The 25,236-nt window shown below is 45.1% G+C and overlaps 1 protein-coding gene across 3 annotated transcripts in view; it reads right to left on the bottom strand.

Moving 5' to 3' along the window:
• The window catches only part of LOC144178067 (uncharacterized), a 103,011-nt gene that overhangs the window by 73,417 nt on the left and 4,358 nt on the right, over nucleotides 1-25,236 (bottom strand). For 2 of the 3 annotated variants that reach the window (XM_077705594.1, XM_077705596.1), the window contains exons 2-6: nucleotides 19,992-20,114; nucleotides 17,327-17,440; nucleotides 14,043-14,250; nucleotides 11,294-11,400; nucleotides 8,000-8,232 (exon numbers count right to left, since the gene is read on the bottom strand). In XM_077705594.1, coding sequence (XP_077561720.1) covers nucleotides 8,000-8,232; nucleotides 11,294-11,400; nucleotides 14,043-14,250; nucleotides 17,327-17,440 — 662 coding nt within the window. In that variant the 5' untranslated portion in view covers nucleotides 19,992-20,114. The remainder of the gene's footprint in view (nucleotides 1-7,999; nucleotides 8,233-11,293; nucleotides 11,401-14,042; nucleotides 14,251-17,326; nucleotides 17,441-19,991; nucleotides 20,115-25,236) is intronic. The other variant, XM_077705595.1, reaches the window with a different exon arrangement.

Genomic DNA, 25,236 nt, shown 5'->3' with positions numbered 1-25,236 from the left:
GAACTACGTTGAGAAGCTAATCCAATTCACAATTTGCGTATTCCTTTAGGCTAACAATAAAACTACCAATAGTTCTTGTGTAGACATTCTTGTTTCGTACATTATCAAGAACTGAAGCCCAAGCGCGTGTGCAGGTGTACAAAGGCATGTAGTTCCAGTATTGGTGAATTGGCCGTGAGGTTCAGTGGTTGCTGTTATCGCATGTGGGATATCGCCCTAGTGTGTGCACGTTGTTACGTCTTTGTTCAGAATTATAGCGTTTGAGTTTGACTCAGTAACTAGAGTGTTTGGGCCAATGGCGACAATTTCAACACTATACAAGAACAACAGTTCTTGTAATACACGTACTCTTCCGTACATTCTCAAGAACTGATGCCCAAGTAATTAAGCCGTAATGCTCATACGGAGAGTTAAACTCTGCAAAATTGCATGTGCGAAGCTGGAAAATCGTTGAGGCCCAGTACTTTAAAAAAAGTGGTTATAACGCGAAGCTTTTTGCCGTGCTGCATGAGTCAAAGTGGACGTTCAACTGCTCTGACCGTCAAACTGCATTTACCGTCAAAACGTAAAACTGAATTCGCCGTGCCAGAATGAAGCAATAATATCGACATCGTATTCCCAACGCGAGCAACCCAGTTTTCATTTTCGAGAGCAGGAAGCGTTCTTTCCTTAGTGCGCTTGATGTGCCTGCAGTTATTGTCATCATGGGACTCTGAACCCATTGTGTGAAATTGGATTTTCCGCACTACGTTTCCGCTTTTTGACGTCATAAGTGAGGCATTGGAAGCTCCACTCAAATAAACCTCATAAAACGGAAACGCCCTAGCCTTCAAATTGCTCAAATCGGGTGATATTGATAGAGCAAGCCGTCAAGTTGCAGCGAGTTTCTTAGGTTCGCCTCACAGTAATGAGTTTCTTATCTTTCATAGTTTAAGGCCTGAACTACGTTCTTTTTGTGTGAATTAGAAAAACAAATCTCACTAAATATTTTTCGCAACACCATCAAATGTGATTTACACAGATTGCATCACATAAGTCCCAATGGCTACAAATTTTCGAATGGAAGTATGAAAGCCACCAACGAACCCCGTTACGTTTTTGGCGCATAAAAAGCAGGAAAGGAAGCTTTCTTTGCCCAGAAATCTGCTACCACGTGCTCTGGTGCAACAAAAATCCTTTTGGTGTTTCCTGCTCTTAACCTAACAAAGTCCCTTGAACTACACAGCGACTTTTCGTACTATTTGGTAGCCCCCTATAAACCTGAAACTTGTATCTCACCTTGCCGTTGCAAACAATACAAAAACTCGTTCGTGGAGCAAAGTACTGTCAGAGGGCGTTCATTGCAAAAGCCGTAGCTTTCCTGAGGATTCAAACAAGATTTCTTAAACTCTACGTCGTGTTTACGGCTCTTTTATGACTTTTTGGGGTATTTTTGATTAGTGATCGAAACGGGGAGAATTAGAAACTCTGTAATAAGGTCCGATGAATGAGTGTTATGGAAACTCATGGAAGAAGCCTGAGACATAGCCAATCTCAGGTGGCCGAGGCATTTTTCCCCTTGTTATTACATTCTTTGTAATTACGTTCCCAATACTTTTCCGCGTGTCGTCAGCACAAATTAGTGGCTCAGTCTCTACCGGGGTATGAGTATGCGTTTCTTCAATTCCCACTATCGCCGCAGTTTTAGTTGCATATAGCGGGACGTGTTCCTAGTAAACCTACCAATGCTTGGTATATCTTCCCATAAAACATACTATGCTTTCGAATGCTAAAAACCATAAACGTCCTTGCTTATACCACTTGTGCATGCAGTGATCCAAACAAAAGTGCAAGAAATTTTTTGGAGGGTGTTTTGGCTGTCAGTTTGGGTAATAGTTTGCACGCTCAAATTAAATAAGAGCTGGTGCACGATGCCATAAGAAAACGTTCGCTGTGGTGTAATGTTTTAGGTTTCTATCTAGTATTGCCTTTTCTTCTCGTAAGCTTCCTGGATATAATAAATGGCTGCTTTAGCGATATAACAAATCATTTTTATAAGCCGAAATAAACGTTGGATATTAGGGTCTTCAGCCCGCTAAACGAGAGGATGTGGGACTCTCGCAGAATTCTTTGGGTCGCTTGTGCCCCATGCCGCCACTTCCATACACTGCGTGGCTCGATTTCCTGTGCATGACTCTGGGTTGCCTTACTAAGTACTGGACGCGAACGTTGTTTTGTTATTCGTTTGAGTGGAATTCAGAAATCCGGTTCGGGGTTATAAATATCAAGTGTTCTCACACCAGAATTTGGGCAAAAAGAAGTACTTCGAAACAGCTTGGTGGCTCACCTCCCAGAACTATACGGAAAGCCGCATTATTACAAATACACTTTCAACCGCCGTTTATAATAGTGTTTTACGGATCAGCATAGGCTAGCAATTTTCAAAGAAGTTAGCAAATTGACCTGGGCCGAATTTGCCGCTATTGGAGCATTAAAGTTTAAATTTCATTCATTTTTTTATAATATAACTACTTATATTACCAATGAAGCTTGATTCTCGTTTTTAAAAAAGTAGTGTCAAAATACCGTTACCACTCTTGACAAAATTGTATTCAAAGAACAAATCGCGTTGTCCACATATCGCCGGAAATGCGGTGCACGTGTCCTGGTAAATAGGGCAAAGATTGGAAGGTGTGTGCTACACGTTTCTTGTAGATCTAGGTGTTCAGGAAATTTCAGCCGCCGGAAAATTCGCAAACAAAATTCTGTAAGCGCGACTAGCTGCTAATCTACCACCACAGTGAAGATGGCTTTAGTGGAGTAGAAGAGGTAAAAAAAAGCGGGGAGCTTGGCCGAATACAATAATCCTTTTATCGTCAGGAAGGGTTGCAGTTTCTTCCAGTTGACTCTGCCGCACGTTTATCGGCACCAGATGACCTAGTTTTGGAACGTGCACTATCTGGGTGGCGATCCACAAGCGCAAGAGCGCCTCTCAGTAACGCCGGTTTGCGGGCCTTGCAGCCCTGCGGCAAGCGTTCATCGGTGGGTTTGCAGACCTCCTCGCGAGCTCATTCCCGAACTAAGTAACGGACAATAATGGAGCCGCATACAGCAATATAGGTAATACAGCACCAAACGGCTACCTTAGTGGTCGACGTCTTCTTGACTCGCTGCCGCTTTCTGCTCTTGGCACTGGGGCTAACGTAACATATTTCTGGAATGGTGGCCAACCTGTCCTAATGGCATCAGCTGCTGCATCTTTTGATGTTGCCTAGGCACTCAAACAGGTGTGTCGGCAGCTTTCGGTTTTCGTACGATGAGAGAAATAGGCCGTTCATCGCTGCGCTTCGGTGTCCCTTGCAGGCACGCAAGTCCAGGCAAATTGTGCCTCCCAGGATGACGCCGTCCGCTGCCCTGATCTGATTGACTACCGTTCTTTAAGTCGTCATTTGCAGAAGAACGCGTCTGACGCTACCCGGGAGTGGAGCATGTATGAAGGCCACGCATTCGAGCTGGGAAGGGTGGAGCAATTCAGTAATACCGATCAATATTTTATGTAGATGCGTGCCAGAAGGAAAGACCATATGTCGTAGCAACCCGCGTATCCGGAAGGAACCCGTGCCTACAGGCTGCAACCTTTCCTTGTATTACCTAGCCGAAAAACAGTTAATCGTAGATGGCCTGGCTGACTCAGCCTATGCGGAGATACTGACAGCGCAGTCACACGAATTGGCTTTCAAGCCTTTATGAGCATAATCGCACGCTGCAAAACTGCTTCAGACCGCAACCCGCGAGGCCCAGGGCTGTTAAACACTCAGTCTGAACATAAACCCTGGTAAACTATGCTGCCCCGGGTCGAAGTCGACTTGCATTTCCGTAAAGTATGGAACAGTGACCAGCCACCGGCTCCGATCGCCACTGGATACGCAGCTCGGCGTCTGAGTGTCCCTACCAAAGACGTAACCGCCACTTCTATCCTCTCTGCAGACTCGAGCATCGTCGATGAGCCAGCTTTGAGTGCTCGGTGAAGTTAGCGTCTGCGGAAAGCCGGCCACCAGCGCCAAAAAACTTCGTGTCGCTGGAAGATCGGCGGAAATGAACCGACTGTCATAACAGGCTCATTCCACAAGCTCGTTCAATAAAGAGATCCGCCCAGTGAGTCACCAGGGCACCTGTGAACAGCTCGACCACATCTTTACCGTGAAGAGGAGTGCTAACCATTAGTGGCTAACCGTTAGTGCTTAATCGACCCAATGTTCGGTGTTGCAGCACCCAGATGTTTTTACGCTTGGGACCGCTACGTACAGTAAACGAAGAAAGAAAGAATTCTTAAGTTTTGTCACCCTACTATCACGACGCCCACAGCTCCTTCCCGGGGCATCTGAGGCCCGGGAAGACATTAGAGTTCTTTATCTAGTCGAAAATTACCGTGGAAAATCCTTCCTTGACATCGACGTGCGAAATAAACTACCGCAAGGAGCACTCCTTGTCCCTACAGACGTCAGAATATCCAGACCAATATCCAGTGCAGTAAAATCAGTTAATTCTTCTGAATTCTTTATTAGGCACAAGAAATCGTGTTATCTAAGCGTAACGAGGCAGAATTTAATGACATGCGTGGCGGACACCAGCAACGAGGCAGTGTAGGTTGAGCAAACGGACGATGGACCTTGAAGAGACCACGAAGTTTTAGCATCTTATTGGAAGATGATGACGAGCGTAGAAAAGGCATGGCGGCACAAAAATACAGTCACTTACGTACGTAAAGTCTACAAACTCAACAATGTCACCAGGATGAGGTCAACTCAAACGGATCAGCCCATTATCCTTTCCTCAGTCGCTTTGTCACTCTCGTCAACGAAAGAAAAGTTCAAGAGTTCAAAGGAGCTGTGAGAACCAGGGGCGTACACCTACGGTTGTTCGGCGCATGCCCGCTGTTGGGCGGAGTGTCGAGGTGGCAAGCTGTGCTAAGAAAACTCCGCAAGCCGGTTTAAGAGGGAAATATTTTGCTAAAGAAAAGATGACCTCCGGCCATGAAAATAAACATGACATCGCGTGAAACAGTCCAACAGTCTTGGAAATATTAAAACACGTTTTTGAGTGACCGTTGTTTCCCAAATATATTTTATTAAGGTGTTCAACAAGAAGCTGCAGGAAAGCGCAGGAGTTTCTACTTATGCTCAGCATAATGACACCTAGGCCTCCTGCAGCCAAACGAAACAGCCAATCAACAAAACAGCGTGTTTTTTTTTCATTCTTTGTTGAACCGATTCCGTGGGGGAGTTCACATGATATACCTTTGTGGTTGTACGAGATGCTTGTCACTTGTTTTGCGAGCTGTTGTTTGCTTTTTTTCACCTTGAAAAGGCCAGATTACTGAGAATGTTCTGCAAATTGTTGTTTGCATTTCTTCTTTTCTGCTTGCATTTCTTTACTTTTGTGGGAATCACTTAGAGGTGCTGCAATAAATTGACCTTTACTATACGTCTGCTGCCTCTGCATTCCTTGGTTCTAGTTTCTATTTCGTTTTTTGCGCCGCACGCTGGTTTTTTCTTGTGCCTGTCAAAGTTCAGGTTGGTAGATTTGCCCCGCAACATACAGACTGGGGACTGTTGTTTGTGTTTTTTTCAGGTAACGTTTAGTGCCCTTCGTTTTTATTCTTTGTTACAATGATTCACAGACCATCTATTGTAACCAACAAACGGCCTCCAGTCAAAAATGTTGCGTTTTTTTAATACAATGTCAAGGAGGGCTACTCAGTAAAGACTGCCTATTACGCTTTCAAAGAATTACCGGACCATTCTCAAAAAATGTTGGCTCCGTTCCACCCTGTGAAGGTGGTTGGAAAGCAAAGCTGTAAACGACACCCACAACAATTGCCGATGAGATGTCACTTCATTTGAACACGCGGCTCTACAAAGAAAGAAACCAGATGTTCTGCCAGCCGTTACATTGGATTCGCGGGGGCTCCGCCCCGACCTTAGCAGCCTCAGCCACGGACAAACTAAAGCGGCGGACGCCATCACTGTAGTCAGGTAGCAGAAAGAAAATGGAGGAGTGCGTATGTGAAAGGTTCAGACAGCGGAACCTAGCCACCCTGATATGATATCTGCGCTACGCCACCGCGCACGCATGCGCCGACAACGAAGCAATTCGGCATGTGAGCTTAGTGATTCCATTTATGATGATTTAAATTAGTTCAGTAAGTTGGAGAATTGCAAGAAAGCGAAAGGGACTTTTATAATCGCTGTTTATCAGAACAAGTGGCTCCTTTCGCCTTTTTTAATACCTGTTCAAACAGAAACGAATTTGTATTCCCAATTTAGAAAACGGAGTCCCATTTGTTGCACGAAGTGCGCAAAAGGTGGCGTTTCTGTGGAGGCCAGATGTCTGTATGTGGTCCTTACATTTCGTTTCCCCGCCCTGCAAACCAATTCTTAACGTATCTTTTCCGTGAGGCCACTTCCTTCCTTCGGTTTCGGCTTTCCCTGGATTTGCTGAGGAACAATTTAATTAAGCTATGCGAAGGAGGCGCGCAACGAAACCGAAGCTGTACAAAGCAGGTCCAAAACAACCGTCGCTAAAGCAGACAGCAAAGCCGATGAAATGGGTCCCGCCATCGCGCCTGCCGGGGTGAGGTGGCTCTGGCGGTCGGGGAATGCTGGGTAATAGCGCCTATAGGCTGCATCATCTACAACACTGTTCTTCGGGAAGAGGGACATTAAGGGCCAGTCGGAGAGAGTGAGGTCGGCGCTCCTCTTTATCTTACTCCATGGTCACGTCCAAACAGCGTCCTCCGCCTCCCAGCCACACGGAAAACAAGCGCTAAATAAAAACACGGGACGAGGAGTAGACGGGACAAGCGCTGGTCCCTTCTGGAGCCTACCAGCCGCTGAATCAAAACAAGCGTCATTCTCTCCGTATCCACGTTTGTTTCAGTAGCTTAGCCGCATAGACGAGGTCTATCACTGCGCTTTTCTGCGCACCCAGGTTAGATCCGTGCGGAGCCAGCAGTTTTTTTAAGTCTCGTTGGGAGTTTCGTGTGGCGCACGCCATGAATGAACCGTGAACTGTTAGAGGTATAAAGCTTTGCTTTAATAAAAACCGAATACACAACACTAGTTTCGATCCCGGACTGGGAAAATCATCTTGCCGTTGTTTTCAAGATATAACGCATTCGATTCCTACATAGCGCAGAAAAAGAGATAGAGGTGGCGTCGAAATTATTTCTTGCACGGTCTGGTAAACTTACGTGAGTTTCTTCTTCCAGAAAATGTCTTACTGCATTGACGTGGGTTTAAACAAGAACTCCCCAAAAAGAAAAAAAGCTGCCTGTAAATCAGTAATGGCTGTCATATAGTCAGTAAAACATATCTTTTGGGGTATTCACAAATCCCTGTTCCAAATACTTCTGACCACAACTGTACGGTAGTGGGTCATCTTTCTGTCCATATTTCAGAATTCCTGAGTACCACTTATCGCTTGCTGATGAAAGCGCGTGTGCAGGTGTACAAAGGCATGTCGTTCCATATTGGTGAATCGGCCGTGATGTTCTTACGGCTTCTGTTATCGCATCTGGGACATCGCCCGGGGTGGGCAAGTTGTTATGCCGTTGTTCAGATTTATAGGGTTTGAGTGTGACACAACAAATAGAGTGTTTGGACCAATAGCGACAATTCGACACTATCGCACACTTGACATGTTTTTGTCTTTCAGTGTTCCAGCGAGACGCTAAACGGGACCGAAAAAATACTAAAATCAAATACCATAAAACACGGCCAAAACACGAAAACGTTTTTATGTTTGGTTATTATAGATATGTTTAAGAGTATAAAGGGTGTATACGAAGCAGCGTAGCCAATTTTGATGTTTGAAAGGGTTTTGTTATCTTTCAACGGTTATCAATTAGAACAACAAATCTTGTTTCCATTGGATATCCTCAAAGATACTTAAAAACGTGCTTAAATAAATTCTAAAATAAGGAAATATACCATTACGTAATATCGTGGAATATCGCTACCTCATTGCACGAACTCCGGCGACGAGTGACTCGTGGCTGCGGATGACCGTTTTTGGCTTTCCTGTGGTGCCGCTCGTTGATGGAATATAGCAGAACTGCTTCTCTATATACTTAACCAGAGGTTGCTCCAGTCTGCATGCTTGGCTTCCAAGGTCCAATAGCTCATTCCATGATAAGACGTTCCCCGTAAACTTCTCTGGCTTGCTCGCTGAAGTATCCATTACAATCACGTGCTGCAGCAGGGACAGTTTGTAAGGTAGCACTCGCGTCTTATGAGGACACCTCCACTGTTCTTACACACAAGGAAGTTAGCGTGGACAGCGAGAAAGAAAAACAATATCAAATTATAAAGAATTCCTAAAGATATCGAAGCCAGTTTTGCAACTAATTTTGGTTGCAGTTTAGCTGGGCGAAAACAAAACATTTCTACGCAGGACGCTGGCCGACAGTGTTGTCGCCCCGTTAGCAGTTTTGTGTCTAAGAAGGACATTTAAAAACAAGGGCTTTAATATTGATGTCACCATACGCATTATACTTTATCCGCTGTTTCCACGCGGCAAAATTCCCAATACCTACATCCGTAAGGAGAATCACGTTTATTCAGGGCAACAACCACTAATACTTTGCTACCTTTTTTATCGCTCATTGCCCTAGATGGCCTTCCACCAATTAAATTGAACCATCGTCATCATCACTATAAAAATCCAGCGTACAGCTTCTGCAATGCCGGCGACAGGTTTTCAGCTAGTTGGTGAAGTGCAACTGCGTGAATAAACACTTCAAGCGCAGAAGGACTACAAGGCTCCACATATACAAAGCGACGAGCCAAAAATCTATGGAATCAAGACGTCCAATTCATTGTTTCCGTTAAGCGCTCTCCCATACGTTGTTTCTAGCCTTTCGTTAAAAAAGTGACACCTATTTGGTTCTTCACATACCCTAATAAGGTTGGACGAAAATATGAAAAAGTTTACGGCTAAGCCCACGATACTTTTCCCAGCAGTCGGCCACACTCGGATGACGATGCCACTTACCCTCTATTGATTTCATACTGCCAGGGAGACTACCTGCATAAACTGACGAAGAGGATAAATTCAATGTAAGGCCAGTAGGTTGCTGGCCGTGTTCCTCCGCGCCACGCCCTTCATTTCGTTATATTTGTACATATTTGACCCGCGCCTGATTGTTTTTCTGGAAGGAATGTTGGAAACAATTGGCCGTTTGCTGAGTCTGTACTCTACTTTGTGTGTTTCCTCAACGAGGTGGAAGACGCCGGAATGCTTTTACATGCAAAATTCGCTTCCGATGACCTCTTCGACTGGAGGCGGTAGTGAAACAGGAATACAGAAAGCAGGATTTGTCTTTTGTTATCGCTTGCATATAACGCCCATTCTGGTTTCCCCCTCTCAACCAGGATTGGCTCCCAAGTCCTTCCTCACTACTCTCTTTTCCCGTCCTTCAGTCCACAACGCTCTACTAATTTTTCTCCGCCATGTTTCTTTTGCAACTTACTTTCCGCTCTCCTACTCTTTCGTTTCTTTTCTTACCCCCGCCCTTGTCCTCTTCCCTCTTCCCCGCGTCGACTACCGAAATCATCTCTCTCTCTCCTTCAGTTCCTTTATGCATCCAGCAGTCCCTTTCGATAAGCTCCCCCTTCGGTCGTCTACTCCAATCTCCCTTCTCTTTCTTTTCGTCATAAACACAGATCCTGTTGTAATCCTGTCTAAGCTAATCTATCCCCTCCACGTTTCCCCCTTCCCCCTTATAGCCTCAAATTCACCCTGCGTATTTACTCTTCCTTTGCGTTCCCTTCCTCACATTCAAATCTTACTGTGTCTGCAGGACACGCTATGCAGCCGCGGGTAGTTGCATTTACTTGTTACGTTCCTCAGCCGTCACGACTGTGTAGCTAGCTATTTATATAACAGAGAGCTTGCATGACGGGGCATAATGTGACCAGCTGGCGACCCACTGATGACCTGTAGCCGCCTCCTGTGTGGTCAACATTTTTTGTGTGGTCACTAGAAATGTGTGGGCCGTGTGCAACATGTGTCAAATGCATTGCTCCCCTGTCTTAAAGAAGGCCCGCGGTAATTCTTAGCTAATTGCCCAGTGGATCAGTACTCGTTCTTAGCTGACCAGTACCTGTGGGTAACCGTGAGTGCTTAGTGGGCCAAAAGTGAGTCGTCACATTTCCGCAATTCTTGGGAATGTGTTTTCTTTCTATGCACCGGTAAGCGGTGGCCTGGCACTAGTGGTTTACCAGCGTGAGGCACTTAATTTTGGTACAGAGCGGGTTCCGTGACGCCCGCTAATCCACGAGTCACATCTGGGTACGTTACAAGACAGTCGAAAGAGATTTGGGGCAGTGGTTTTTTGTAAGTGAACATGGGCTCCGCAACAAGCCATTCACCCAAAAGCGAATTATATGCGCGGCACTATTGGGTGTCTGGGCAGTTTTTGGTAATTACTAATTTGTGGGTCACATTCTATCAGGTGATAAACCCCCGAGCATCGCATGAGCAAAGTGTAGGCCCGTCTTGGTGACTATCGCTAACACGTAGTTTGTGTTTATTGCCCACTGTGGATGCCTTGACATATCGGAGACCTACAGGGAATCCAGAAGAGTTCAGTATAAGATGTCATTGACCCAATCATTGAAGGAACCAGTTGAGAGCGCGCTCTCTAGTAGCAACACTGATTAGGATGACAGAGCTATCCAACTAAGCTGTTGGGGTTTAGTAGTTACTCGGAGTGGCCGGTGTACAAAACCGGCATGTCCGACTAGGTACGATATCGCAAAGAGCACCTGGATACCTTTTGGGGCACCTGCGGAATATTTGTAGCAGTTGTAAAAGAAGACTGCGAAACCTCAACCAAGCAAGCACCTTGTCCTTTTTCAACTGGCCAACAAATCACAGTTTCTACAGTTATTTTAAAGACCATTTTTTATACCCGTAATGCTTTTAAACATATACTAATTTAGGTGCGCCGCTTAGTTAGGACCTCTACTGTACCGCCCATCTTATTACCGAAGCTTCACATAGGGCAACGGTCAACCTATTCTGACATTAAAGAAAACTACCTGGAAACGCAGCATAATTTCCCGGTCTGTCGAGCTTTCGTAAATGAGGGTACGCGTTATTTTGAGTGCGAATACAGACCACAAACAATCACCGCCCCTCTTTGCGGTGTTTTTTTATATTGCGTGAAAATAAGTCATTGCACACGAAAACCAGAATAGTAAAGTCACAGTCGGATAAAGTGATCATTACTAAAAATAAAACTTCCCACCTTTACTGTTGGAAGTCTCCCCTGAAGAGCCAATGCAGTTTCGGTATTTTCTGAATCACAACTGATGGCGGCAAGGTCAAAGCTTTCCAAATGGTCTACAAGAAAATCTGCAGAAAAAATTGTTCTCCGTTGCGCAATTTCACTTCTACCACCTATTTTGATTTATATGTACTTCTACAACTATAGCAGTTTACAAGTTAGTTTTTCTTGTGCAGTATTCATAGTATGGAGTACTGTTTGCTATTTGTACCGTGCAGAAATCAAGATAGTGCTATAAAATGTATAAGCAACTTTCCCATACAGCCAACCGAGTGCTTCAATTAACAAAATGTTTTAAAAATAGGTGCCCGGTTACAAAAAAGATGGAATAAACTCACAGCATTTTAAAAGCGTTTAAATAGCGCTTGTGCAAGGAGTTTTTTCAGCAATTGTCCGGATTGGCAGTGGTGCGTACTGACTATTCTTGATTACTGCCTCTGCCTCTGCCTCTGCCTGCCTCTGCCTCAGTCTGCCTCTGCTTACGTCCATGGACTCGTTATTGGCTTCAGCTAGGACTAAAGTGCACGAGTGAATTCCTAATGCAGACCAAGGGGATTTTAGAGCACGTTGCACAATAGTTGCTTCTTGCTAGAACCAAACCATTTTTTGTGCTGTTGTATACAAGATTGTTTCTCCTACCCGGAGTACATAGTAGTTACCAACGGTTTAGTCTCTATATTTCGTCGTATTTAGCCCTGCTACAGATGTTTCGAATATCTTACCCGATTTCATTTCCGTACATCAAGCACTTGTTATTTTACACAATTATATTTCTCTAAATTACGTACAAAAAGTCGTCCTGCATGCTAATAGTAGCCTAAGGCTAGCGTGCTCTTCTAGGTACGAACCTAATTTTAACTCAATCAATTCAACCGTGTTCCCTAGGTGCATGAAAATTACGCATATTCACGCGCACCCAACAGCTTTATATTGGCACGCGTCCAAGCCGTGAAAGTGATAATTGAAGCGCTGTTGAACATTGCACAAATAGTGTATTATCAACTTAACATCAGCGGGCATTTGACCCTGCAAAACACCCTGCTACTGCTAAAAACTAAACGGCATTTCCTTCGAGTATCAAACGCACTTTTCGGGTACATCATTATATCGTCGCCAGTCCCGCCCTGGCATTCTCTTGGCAGGATGTTGCCAATCGCCTCAAGACAATTCTTAGGCGACTGAATGAAAAGAATACCGTAACATTGACATTTGTGGAGCACTGGGGCCCAGTTCCCACTTTGAATATATCCAGGAAGCATGCACATCTTCCAGAAACTAGTCAGGGCGCCTGGAGAAACTACAACTAGTGTGCGATAGCACAAAATAACTGCAAAATAACACATTCTGTGAAGCCTTCTGTAACACATTCTGTGAAGCCAACACTGTGTTTCGGATGCCTCGTGTTTTGTTAGATCACTTGTTTTTAGGTGTAAAAGCAAAACAAAACTTCCAGCTTTTGAGGGATACCTGAAACAACTGTTCTTCATTAAGGTCTTTAAAACTTTAAATGTAGCAAGGTCTACTAGTTTTCATTATGCACTGTCAACTTATCCCGGAACCCAAACCAGCTTCTATGCTGTGAGCACTAAGCTGCTCGAGGGTGGGCGAAAAGTTTTAGAATTTGTAATCCTGTAAAAGCGCTTTTGAAATCATGAATGGCCTTTTTGTTCTTTGCTAACTAAAGACGAATTCTGCTTGCGAAATTTTATTGGGGTATGTTCTTATTTCTGAGCTGGTATTGTACACATACGCATATAATCAGTGTGGATACAGTAACGATGTGAAGCTTGCAGTGTGTCTACCTTCTAGCGTGGTTCAAAGACAAAAAACCTCGGGTGGAAAGTTAGTGTTTGGGCCTGTGCATCCCTATTATGATGATCTAATTAGTTTAGTTTCCAACGCGGCCCTTATTATCACGAATGGAGGAAGGTAGCTTTGCAAGTTTAGGTATGTGCGTTTACGTATATCTAACAAACAAGTCTAATTTGGGCATCAAGAAAATTTTGCGAAATCAAGAATTTGCAAAATATAAAATACATATAAAACCAACCACCTGGCGGTTTTCTTTTGGTTTTCCTACTAATTATTGGTGTACTACCAGCCATCCAGCTGTTTCCGTTCTTGTAGTTGAAGCACTTTATCTGGCAATACTGCTGAATGCATAAAAAGAAAACAGGCACATGCTGGGACGATGATTCTGGCGCATGATGTCATCGTCTCATCTGTTGCAGGAAAAACAATCAGAGCCCGTATCTCCCTTATATAATGTGACCCTGTATTTAAGTGCCATTCGAGAAAGCATAGTTTTTTTTAGGATATCTTTTATCGAAGGCTTCTGTTATCGTTCACGTTTCCAAACCCTACCTTTCCACACCTGCTCGGTAATTCAACTCACATACATTGCCATCTTTATTGAAAAAAGTCAGCTTTTTTTCCGCAAACCTATTTCCGACTTGGTCTACAGGGTCAGTCCTGAAATTGGTCGTTTGAAATTACGCTGTTGCTTCTGATGTAGCACTCGTATTTGAATTCTTTACAGCTATAAATGGTCGCCACGCTGCACTGCTTTCGGCGGAATATCAGCCAAATGTAGAGGACTGTTGACGTCTATTGTATCATGTTGCTCCGTGCACAACAGCACTGTCGTTGATGATTTCGTAATGTATAGTTAGCTACAAAAACACACTTAGTAGGGCAAGTAACGTCTTACCCACTGTGTACCCCGGCTCCTTGTAGACGAACGCAACGTTGGCGCAGGCTGCACCGACAAACAGTGGCAGTAGCTCCAAACGCGGGGTGACCATCGCGCAAATTCTGTCGCCTTCACCAAGGCCCAAGTTGGACAGGGCAGCGTGCACACCTACGGCTTTGTCTGCCACCTCGGCGTACGTCCACTCTTCATGCTTGGTAGCATTGATCTGGGCATGTCAACAAAATCCTGATGCTCTTTTCAACAAAGCGTGACGTCTGTTGGGAGTCATATTAGCATATAATCCCTTCAAGAAATAATTTAATTCACCACTGCAATGATGCTCCTTAAAATAACGTTCTTTGCACAACGTCTTGGCCGCTATATTACAACAACTGTATCACATCGCAGTGATGAAACACAGTGTGATCCCTCTGAAGGAAATAGGAGCGGGAAAGCGTTTCTTACAAACTTCACGCCAACCTGTTGGGGAATAAACAGTAGTAATAAGTAACTCGTCAGGTTTCTTATTGCGTGCGTTTTCCTAAAAGCATGCGACGTTGCCCACTGCCTGCTCAAACTAAGCATCCGCAATTATGCAATCAAGCAAAGCCCCAAAATGCTCTCATTGTGGCCTACCAAGGAACTTGGAAAACTTTTCCTGACACGGTCAAGTTCCGCTTTCCAAAACAGGCGCTTTTATATGATCACTGTGATAACTCTTCGTGCAGCCACTTATTTGTGGGCATCGTGACAAATATCTGTACGGAGATAGTTAAGATTAGCGTGTTCTGTGAACATGAAGTAAGGCTGTATTGCTCGAAAGCTCAAACACGGTCACCTGGATGAGTATTATGCACTGTAGAATCGGCCAGAGATAATTTCGTAGGCACAGGATGATGACAAATACATTGGAGGTCGAAAAATCTGCTTTAAAGAAGTGAGGAGTAGAAGAAAATATGTACTAAAACAAAACATTACCCGTCGAGAATGAAAGCTGAGATTGATCGAATAACGTTATAAACGAACGTCACGTGGTGTACTTCAAAGCAAAATCTGCAAAAGTAATAGACTTGTCTTTTCTTTACAAACTGAATTGCAATAAGCCATGCGGCAGTAGATACGTTTTTCACTAAAATCGAAAGAAATTTTTGGTTTCAACTACTCAGAAACAAAGCTGGGCTATGAACGATGTATAATACGCGCAGTGTTATTGCGCAGAACGTAGGCCTCTGCTAATGTGGTTTGGCGGTTCATCGGCCTAGAAACCGAGCTGGTGAAGGGAAAACTAAAGATAGAAGAAAAGCAGAGGAGCAAAGTGTGGCGAACGCGTGAGGATGAGGGCGGCATGCCGAGACGGCGCAACATAAGCAAAGCAGGGCTGTTTGATACACGTACACAGGTCTTTCGGCGTCCTCCTCTTTGTTCTTTTCTTTTTCAGTAAAGTAACTCTCTCTCTATTCCTTTTTGTGTGGCTCATTCGAGCCACGTGCCGTGTGTGTGGGAGGTTAAAACACGATTTACAACATGGTCGGGGGCGACGACAGAGTGCACAATTATAGCAGAGTACCGCCCGTCACCACGCCACAGTGTACTATAAGATAAAGGTGTCTCGAGTGCGGGAGAACTAATAAAGAACCCGGTGTACTTTTTGCGATGTGAAAATAATGCATGTATGCTCCGGCGCTCTTCGGTAAAATCCTGTTGCACCCAGCGCCGTCCAAACGTTTTTAACCCAAACTCAAAAATTGTATGATGTTGTATAATACTTTATGCTATAAAATGGAGAAATGAGGCTGCGTACGGCAATAAATATGGTTGTATTTAGACAACAAATCTTCTGAAGCTAACTCGTAAGCAGCCACCAGGAGCGCTGCTTACAAAATGAGTTCGCTATCAGAATTTTCATCGCACAATGAACCCCCCCCCCCCCCCCAGCCCCCGACGACAGACCTCTCGAGTACACTATAACCGTTCGCTCGCTGATCACGCGATGACTTCGTAAGAAGCAGCAGCTATGCGTAGGAGAAGACTTGGTGGGCCATTCGCGCTGCGCACAATGTTTGCATTAAGGAGCATAGTAGTCTTCAGGCAGTGTATTTTTGGGTGCCCTGGTGATATTGCGAAACACTAAGCCAAAACGTAAGATGAAACAGAAGCTCTATTTGTTTACTGAGACACTAAAACGACGTACTGATCGCTTGTTGGTTACAATGTAGACAAGTTCACATGTAGGTTTTCTACTATACGCTACAGCTCGGTGTCTCAGACGTGCCACTGTGTAAGACTACGTAATTATTTTTCTCGTTGAGACCCCATGTGCGCAGCAATGTCGTATGAAACCGAGTTTTTTCTATTCGCTTCGATTGAAAAGCAGTCACCGTGGCTCCTACACAAGAGCAGTAGCTCTGAAGTTCAGTGCAACGAGAAGGGCGAATCCAATCATCTAGGACAAACATCTAGACAACACGCTGCGAAATCTCAATCAAAAGCAACCTTTAACAAATCCCTGTATTCAAATACTTTGCTGTCGCTCATAACAATAATTCCGAAGTGTTAAACCTAAGATATTTCTTTTGCAGTCCAGCAATATTTCCCGCCGAAGAAAAAGCAAAGGAGAGCAAAGTGCCCTCAGCGAGAAAAACGGGGTAAGGTAACCATATTCCAACAGGCGCTGATTAAGAAAATACGGCCGCTTGCACTAATGAGGCAAGTCAAGAGAAACAGCTGAGCTCCCGGCCCCTTTTCCTTCGTCGGAGACCCACCTGTTGTACCTCACATGGAGTTCCAATCTTTCCGCTGACAGTTCTACATGACTAGCTGGCCCGGATGCGTTTGTTCGTATGCATCCACATATCTTCCAAGGTGGACCGAAGTACCATGCGCTAAAAACCGCGGCAACCGACTTCGCGAATTAGGCGTCTGTAGCGCAACCTCGGCGTCTGTGCAAGCCGCATAAGGCGCTAACTCACGTAAACTGGCGAAGAAAACAGCACACTAGAGATCACGCCACGAACTCTCCCCAGTGTGCTCTCGAAAGTCGAGTGGGCCGACGCCGGGCGCTCCTCACCATGAGCCCGCTAACGCCATTATGTTTTCTTTGGTATTTCTAGTGTGCTCCTCATGTGCCACAACCCCACCCCCACTGAAGCCAGGACGACGCCGGGCACTCATCACGACACGGACGTGCACGAGCGCTCGGTCTTTTTTTTGCATATTTTTCTCGTAACCCTTGACCGCGGAAACAAAAGCCTAAATGATCTGTGGTTAAATAGTCCCGTCCTAGAAACTGCTCTAAAACTCACCAATTTGGAGTTGGATGAGCGACGAAGGTGATCAAGAATATATCCGCCAAAATTTCTGTTCACGTCTTGAGGCCAGTATGTCTCGCTCATTGGGCTTTTGAGTACGTTCGCCATCTGAAAAACCGTTTTTAGGTTGCAGTCACGTTGGTATTTACTGATCCGAATATTTATATCCGCCACCTCTTCTACTTCCTTTACGCTTTGCCGAAATGAAGCTCAACAACTGCTGTATGCTTGGAACCGGGTCCCCTAAACGCTCCATCTGTAGGGGTGTAGATTGAGGGACAGTCGTGGAGGCATCGGGCTTCGGAAGTAGAGCATTAGCAATGATGACAAAACCAGTGTATTGCAGCAAGCGTGAAATAAGATTCAATAATTATGTGTAAGAGGACATTTATATTTATTAACGCTAAAAATCAGCATATTTGGACAAGAACTTGCGTGAATGTGTTGTAGGTAGGACTACAACCACTGCGTGGCTGGCGAAGGCAGCTACCTAGTCTAGAATGAGTCACATCTTCTGCAGCCAATTAAGAATTACGGAAAGTATCTTGTTGCGTGTTTTGGAAGCATTGTTCGATGCTAAGCATCTTTCTTCTAATCTTTGCGATGGTTCATAATATTCTGAAGCATTTTCAGGGAAAATGTGGCGCAATAAAAAAAGTACACACGTCTTAGCGTTACGCCCAAACACAATCAACTCCTATGTATTTACCTGCCCTCCCGCCTCTGGGTTACCAAATTGTACATTTATGTAAAGCTCCCACCATCCGCCTGTTTATCACCGTGAAATGTATGGATCCGTTCATTCGTTTGCTTATTCGCCGGCACATTCATCCCTCAATATATCTGCCCGTCGTCCCTTTTTAGAGACGATAGTGTTTCTTGCGCTACCTAAAGGTGAACAAATTGTTCTGTACGTATCTCTGTCTCTGTCTCTCCCTCTATTGAGATGCCTGGCTAAAAGTTTTAGTAATTCTCGAGCAAGACGTTCGTATCGGGAAAACATTTATGAATTGTTTATAACATGGTTTATAAATTTATAACCTGGTGGCAATGCTTATATTCATCAACAATGTTAAGCAAAAACTAGAAGTTAGGCATGTTTGATGCAAAACATCAATAAACATCTCACGTTTGCATTGTTCCTTTTAAACAAAAATACATGGGTGCTTGAGGTTTTGGGGCAGGAAAATAAAAATCCGTCTTTGAAATTGTGGTGACCTCAAAATAAAAAAGCGCTCTCGGAGACCCGCTTTGGCAGGATTGTAATTTCAACAGAAACGAAAGGTTCCAGTTGATGGCAGTTATATGGGAGCCCGGCAAGATTGCATTGGCTTGGGACAACCTCTTTTGTTCTAATTGTGAAGCGTGGAAAAATGGCGAAGAGCGTGACGGGTTGTCGGGAGAGAGATTAAAGGCAGTTACATGGAAGGGGCGGCCTAATACAATCGTCTTTCGAAGACAGTAGTAGGAAAGGCAGCAGACACGTGGATAATTTTTGCCTCCCTCCACCGACTCGTTCTTCCATCCAAGCGAGGGACTGCCTTTTCAATCATATCCTTCACAAAAGTGTGACACTTTTATGTATGCAATCGGGCGTTGCACTTTCGTAGTGTATTTAAGTGATGCTTTCTGCCTATCACTTCTGTTGCCCCAAGTCCACCCAAAACGCGCTGCAGGAAGGACACTATATATGACGATAAACATGATGATGATTGTGGATTAAGTGAAGAGGACACACTTCCCGAGGTCGGAAGCGGACGTGACTCCATCATGGATGAACCCGAGATCCAACCGATTCGGCTGTTTGCGGTGCAGTCAAAGGAGCTTGAATTATGAAAGATCCGCATGAACGAGAAAAATTAGAGAGGAAAGACATGCACCCTCCCTCTACCGACGCCTGTGCTTGAACGCAAAGCTTTCTTCGCAAGAAATAAAATAGCGCATGTTCAAACGTCAAAGCCACTGGGTTTTTACGTGCAAAATGCGTGGAAGTCAAAGTCAACGTTCAACGAATCAAAGTCCAAGCTTATACGAAAACGAAGGAATTATTCACAAGAAGGCTCTGCGATAACCGTTGTGTTCATTAAACGAAGGGACCCATCATTTTGTTCGTACGAGGCGCGCATCATCGACCAATAAGGAAAGGACAGAGGGTGTTGCTCTTCGATTGCCATGTTTTGCCCAGCAGTAGCGAAGACGATATTCGCCCTCCTGAATTGAAAACTAAGAACAACTCAGAATTTGAAGCGCAATGCCAAATGGCTCTCAAGGCAGATTTGTTTGCTTTGAGATCACGTGTCTAGAAGTTTGCACGATATTTCATAAAAAGCGAGACCGCTGCTGCTTCATACCTGAACCTAGCGTACTCTCTCGGGGGCGCCAAACGTAAGTGTCTTTTTGAATAAAGGAAACAGCGCAACCATTAAATATGCATTTTATTAAGTGGCGAGAAGAGGCTTCGTTCCTGTTCCTTTTTATCGGTAGTTTTTTGCCATCACAAGCGAAATAATGTTTCGCATGTTGGGGTACATTTATGCTTCATTGTACTGCTGAGTGTTTGGTGTACTGAAACCTTTTCACCTTGCTTAGCATAATGGGAGATTAAATCTTAACAATCGATCTGCCAGTTCGTAATATTGCAATGAAGGCTCCCGCTTACCTTTGCGTTAACTTGAAGACTGGAGAAAAGACAAAGTGAAAATTGTTTTCCGAGCCGTGTTGGAGTGCCGCTGTGGAGCGAAGAGGGAAACCTGGAGGCGCTCACGGATCCTGTACCGTCGGTCTGTAGCACAGAATTTGGAAAATTCTAGCAGTTAGACTAAAATAATATATTGGTTCGCCATCTGCTGCTCATGTCGTTAAACGTCTACATCCTGGCTTTTGAAGTTACAACACCTGCGTGGTAGCACACGTGTCGAGAGCATTAACCATCGCACTGGTAGGAAGTGGAACACTCGGTGTAGCGCATTGATTTCGAGGTGCAGGTGAAGTTCCCAAGGTTGACATGGTAAAAGCTAGGGATACTCGTTCATTCAGAGTGCAGGAGCTCAAAGGAAGGCGTCAGCGTTATAAAGTGTGGACAAATTCAGGACACGGTAAAAGTGACCTGCATCATTGTTTTCACTATAACGTTTTTTTTTCTGGTGTGTGCAGTAAACCATAAATTTAAAACAAAAAAAACCACGGGATGGTGATTGTACCTAATAGACACTGCTTTAAGTAGTGTGACTTCATCATAGCCTGCTCGGTTTAGGAATATAACATCCGGCCCCGTGTTCGATGCAACCACCTACCAAAGTAGTTAATGTGCCTTTTCCCATTACACCCCTCACCTATTTCCAGTGAAACTAAGAAATAAAGATTAGCGTGTATACGCAAAACCTGGCGGGCAAGTTTAGGGCGATCACCGTTCTTTTTTCTCGCTTTACCGCATCAATTTCAGCGGTACTATGTCGTTTGCGTCTATACCACTGCAAAACAACTTCTAATTTCTTTTAGATCAGCTTGCGTAGATTCAATATAAAAACATTGTCGTTTTTTCAATGTCTTGCGCTGGGTCCGAAATTCATTGCAGCCAGAACCATGAACGTACACGCAACCATTTTTTCAGCAGAAGCATATGGTATTGTACACATTGTACAACACAATCTTGACAATCAAATTCCCAATTCCATCATCTCTACAGATTTCTTGAGTTTTGTTCGTGCACTATCATCGCTCAAGCCCCCAAACTCCTAATAGTTAACCTTGTGTTAACACCATTATGTCTGTCTATGCGTAAAAGCATGGGCTTCTGCTATGCTGGGTCCAAGTACACGCTGGCATCGCTGGCAACGAGTTCGCAGATGAGAGTGCCGCTGCTTCTGCACTCAGTAGCAGTGTAGACATAACGACGGTACCCTATACAGACCTCAAGCCACAGATGTCAACACTTGCGTACAACATCGCAAACAGACTGGAGTGAACAAACAGACAACAAACTACATGTAATAAAGCCACACTTGGGATGGTACACTAGTGACTCACACAGCAGATTCACTGAGGTTGCCTTATGCAGGTTGCGGATTGGCCCCACACATGCAACACACTCGCACTATAGCTTCTGGCGGCATTTAAGAAATCAAACGGCAACAGCAACGAAAGGTTCTACTACGCAGGTTCCAAGGTCCGCTTGGAGCACTCGTGGAGTAAAGCAACCTGGTTCTATAAACGTTGTACTAGGGTGCTTCGTTCCACGTGCCTCTCCGTCGTACGGCAGCACTGGCATGGACGCATCCGACTTGGAGCAGTGTAACGGTGTAAATTATTTTAAATTGACTTTATGAAACTGCTAGCGTGTTATCTCGTGAAGAACGAGACGGGAGAGGAATAGCATGAGAGGTGAGCGGGAAAGCGAATTGAAGCACTTATTTGGCAGGGCGCCAGTCGACAATCGTTTTTCGTCGATATTTGCAACGAAAGGAGAAGATACGCGGCAATTGTTTAACTACAATACTAACATGCAACAACTGACTTTTTACGGCTTTTGCATAAAAACATCAGCCATAACAAAATGTATTAAGACAATTTACTTATGGGAAGATATGTTTAGAAATTACGATGTCGTCACGCCATGTTAAAACGTTCATATCAACTGGGAAAGCAGATGTTCTGGCCAGATTAGAATTACGACTATGGTATGAACATGTGTATCAGTGTTTCTTAATTCAAGTGCACAATACACGAAAACAGAAAACGCGAACACAGAAACATAAAAGATGCGCCAATAAAAGCCGAGACAAAGAAAATAGAAAATATTGCCATCCGCCGACTAGAACAACAACACCGATACGTGTTAAATGACGTCCAGCTGGTCACGGCGCTTGTAGTTTTTGCCTGCGGTTAAACCGGAGCCTAACCAATTGACTTTCCCACTTCATAAAAAGAGGTTTCCACTTAAAGTGCCCAGTAAACTGCCGCATGAAGTGCCCAGTCACGAACAGTGGAGCAACGAGGCCTATAACTTCAGACCACCGCCTGACAGTTTACGCCACAATTTGTAGGCCGGTCCGGTGTACGGCTCGTTCATCGAAAGACAATCCGTAAACGGTTATTCGGTGTAGGGCAATTCGGAGAACATCATTTGTATGCATTGGCTATCGTAGAAGCGCTATTCAGTGCTAGTCAACAGGTTGTTCAGAAAACACGTTTTTCTAAAATAAAAGCTTATAGCACACAGAAATTCTGGGATATAATTTGTACATGGCTTGTATGTATAAAGGATAAAATTCAGAAGCCTTCCAAGAAAATGCAATTCCTCCTAAACGGAAAGTGCGTCTTAGGTGGTCAGACCAATGTTATCAATCTAAACAGACGCGTCAGTGATGCGGAAACACATTTTCAAGAAGTAACTTTCAAGACTAACAACATAAATTTCAGCACGCAGATGACCTAATATAGCTGGCTAATGCATTTATTTTCGTTTATTATGCAATGGCGCAACTTGCACAGATACCTGAAATACATCATGCGCTATCTGCTGATGATCCCATGCTCTGGACTAACACAGGCTCCCCAGGTTACCAGCAGGACAATTTACAGCAAGCAGTTGACGTCATCTCGCATTAGCTCCGTAGTGCCGTCTTTCATGTGCCCCATGTAAATCTTCCCTCCTCGTTCTCCGAAACAAGACGAGAGGACGACCACAAAACCCGACACCGGACACCACAATATTATCGGCGGCCAACTGATTACCACTGTAAAGAAACTGCGCATTCTGGGGCTTTGCTGCCACCACGACGGATCAGGGGCTGCATATCTCCCCAGACTACAAAATATTGTGTCGAAACTAACACACCTGTTCAGATAAACCTGTTAGAGAAGACTCGGTCTCAAAGAAGCCGACACCTGCTGCTTTCTCCAAGCAATGCTAACCAGTCGGATCACATAAGGAGCTTCATACCTCGCCTTCAAGCGGCAAGACCAGGCCAAAATTGACATTCGAATTTGGAAATCCTACAAGACAGCGTTGGCTTGCCTGTTTACACCTCGGCCGGACGACTACTGCAACTCGCCTTCCATAAACTCTCACCGAATTAATGGAGGACACAAAACAACTAGTTGGAACCACTGTAGCTCACCCCAACGGGCCGACACGTGCTGCATAAGCTCGGTCGACATGTAGCCCAGACTCCCGATACCCCTAACGAATACCCACGGGTGTAGGCGCCAAGATACTGGTGTTTCCGACCCCACGCAATATGCACCCCACGTACAACATTGTACGATGACAGCATCGCACCCGCCTCCTTCTTCGAAAATACTGCAGTGATTCAACTTCCTTTTGCACCGAAGCCACTCCGTACCCCCGACAGCAAGCACACGTAGCTGCCGTAGTGCGCTCCGACGCCACCACCCTCGTGGCTTCCAGCCTGCAGACAGCATCAACGAGCATGGCAGAAGAAGCCGCTATAGCCCTTGCCACCGCTCACGCTACGACTCCCACTGTCAAGGTGCTCACAGACTCTCAAGCCGTCTGCCGCTGCTACGTTCAAGGCAGTTTTCACCCTGGTCCTCCACATCCTGTCCCAACGCTCTCTACCCTTAACCCGCATCGTGTGGGCACAGAGCCACACATCCCCCCTGGAACGAAGTAGCTCAAGCCACGGCCCCGCAATCTTCTTACCGGGGCCTCCCAGACGAGCCCTGTCACCCTAACCTAGACAACGGTCCCCCTGCCCTGATCCCATTCCAACAAACCTACACCGTCATCCTGTACCGCTGCAGGGCCTCCCGACGCACATATCCCCATTCTCAGATTTCGCTCTCAGTTTCCGATGCCCGCATCTGGCGAAGACTTCGAACTCACACATACCACAACCACGTCGCCCTCCACCACATCTCCCACACCTGCTATGCACCCAACTGCTCACGCTGTATGTGCCCACTGAAGCCCCAACCACCCGATCTCCCTTCTGTGGAGCGATGGGAGAGCGGGTTGCGGAGTTGCCAGCTCAAAGACAAGGATGCCCTGATCTGGAGGGCGAAGGAGGCGGCGACCCTGGGCGGCCTAGCGGAATAGGATGGCCACCCACCACTCCTAAGCCTTTGTCTCTCCTGCCCTCTCTTTTTCCTGAATAAACGTATTCCAGCCAAACAGCATTTATTGAAGTAATCGTGCCTGTCAACTTAATGGTGTATTTAAGTGAACCTTCCAGCCTATCCCTTATGTCGCCTGCAGTTCGCCCAAAACACGCTGGAGGAAAGACAACTTTTTATGACGATGATGATCATGATTGTTGATGGAGTCAAGAAAAAACGGTTCTTGTAATGGGAGTGAAACGTGGTTCCCCAGCGTTATGAAGCTGCGATCCACCGATTGCGCCATTACAGCATAGTTAAAGCAGTCTGGATTTGGAGAGGGGTGCATGGATGTGCAAAATTAGAGAGCAAAATCATGCACACTTCCCTATAACGATGGCGCTGATTGAACGCGAAGCTTTCTTTATATGAAATAAAAAGGCGAAGGGTCACAGTCAAAGCCGCTGCGCTCTGAAGAATGTAGTGCGTGCGAGTCAACATCAAGCCTCAACGAGTCAAAGTCCAAGGGGATAGGAAAACCTATGAATTCCTCACGAGACTGCTTCGTGTTCAACCATCGCCGTCGTTAGACAAAAGGGTTCATAACTTTTTCTCTTACGGGGCGCGCATCGTCACCCAATAAACAAATGATAATTGGTGTTTGTTTTTGATTGCCAGCTTTCGGCAAAGCAGCCCGAAACACGGTAGTCGGGCTCCTGAAATGACACCCATGAAATTTGCGACAACGCACGAATTGAAAGGGAGATGCCGAATGACTCTCAGGACACATGATACAGTCTAAGTGAATAAGTCCAGTCGACTGCGCGAGAAACCTATATTTTCCT

This window comes from Haemaphysalis longicornis, unplaced genomic scaffold (assembly GCF_048455015.1).
Source record: "Haemaphysalis longicornis isolate Haplotype H1 unplaced genomic scaffold, Haemaphysalis longicornis Haplotype H1 scaffold_4, whole genome shotgun sequence".
Classification (NCBI taxonomy): domain Eukaryota; kingdom Metazoa; phylum Arthropoda; class Arachnida; order Ixodida; family Ixodidae; genus Haemaphysalis; species Haemaphysalis longicornis.
This window is presented reverse-complemented; position numbering and strand designations above follow the sequence as displayed.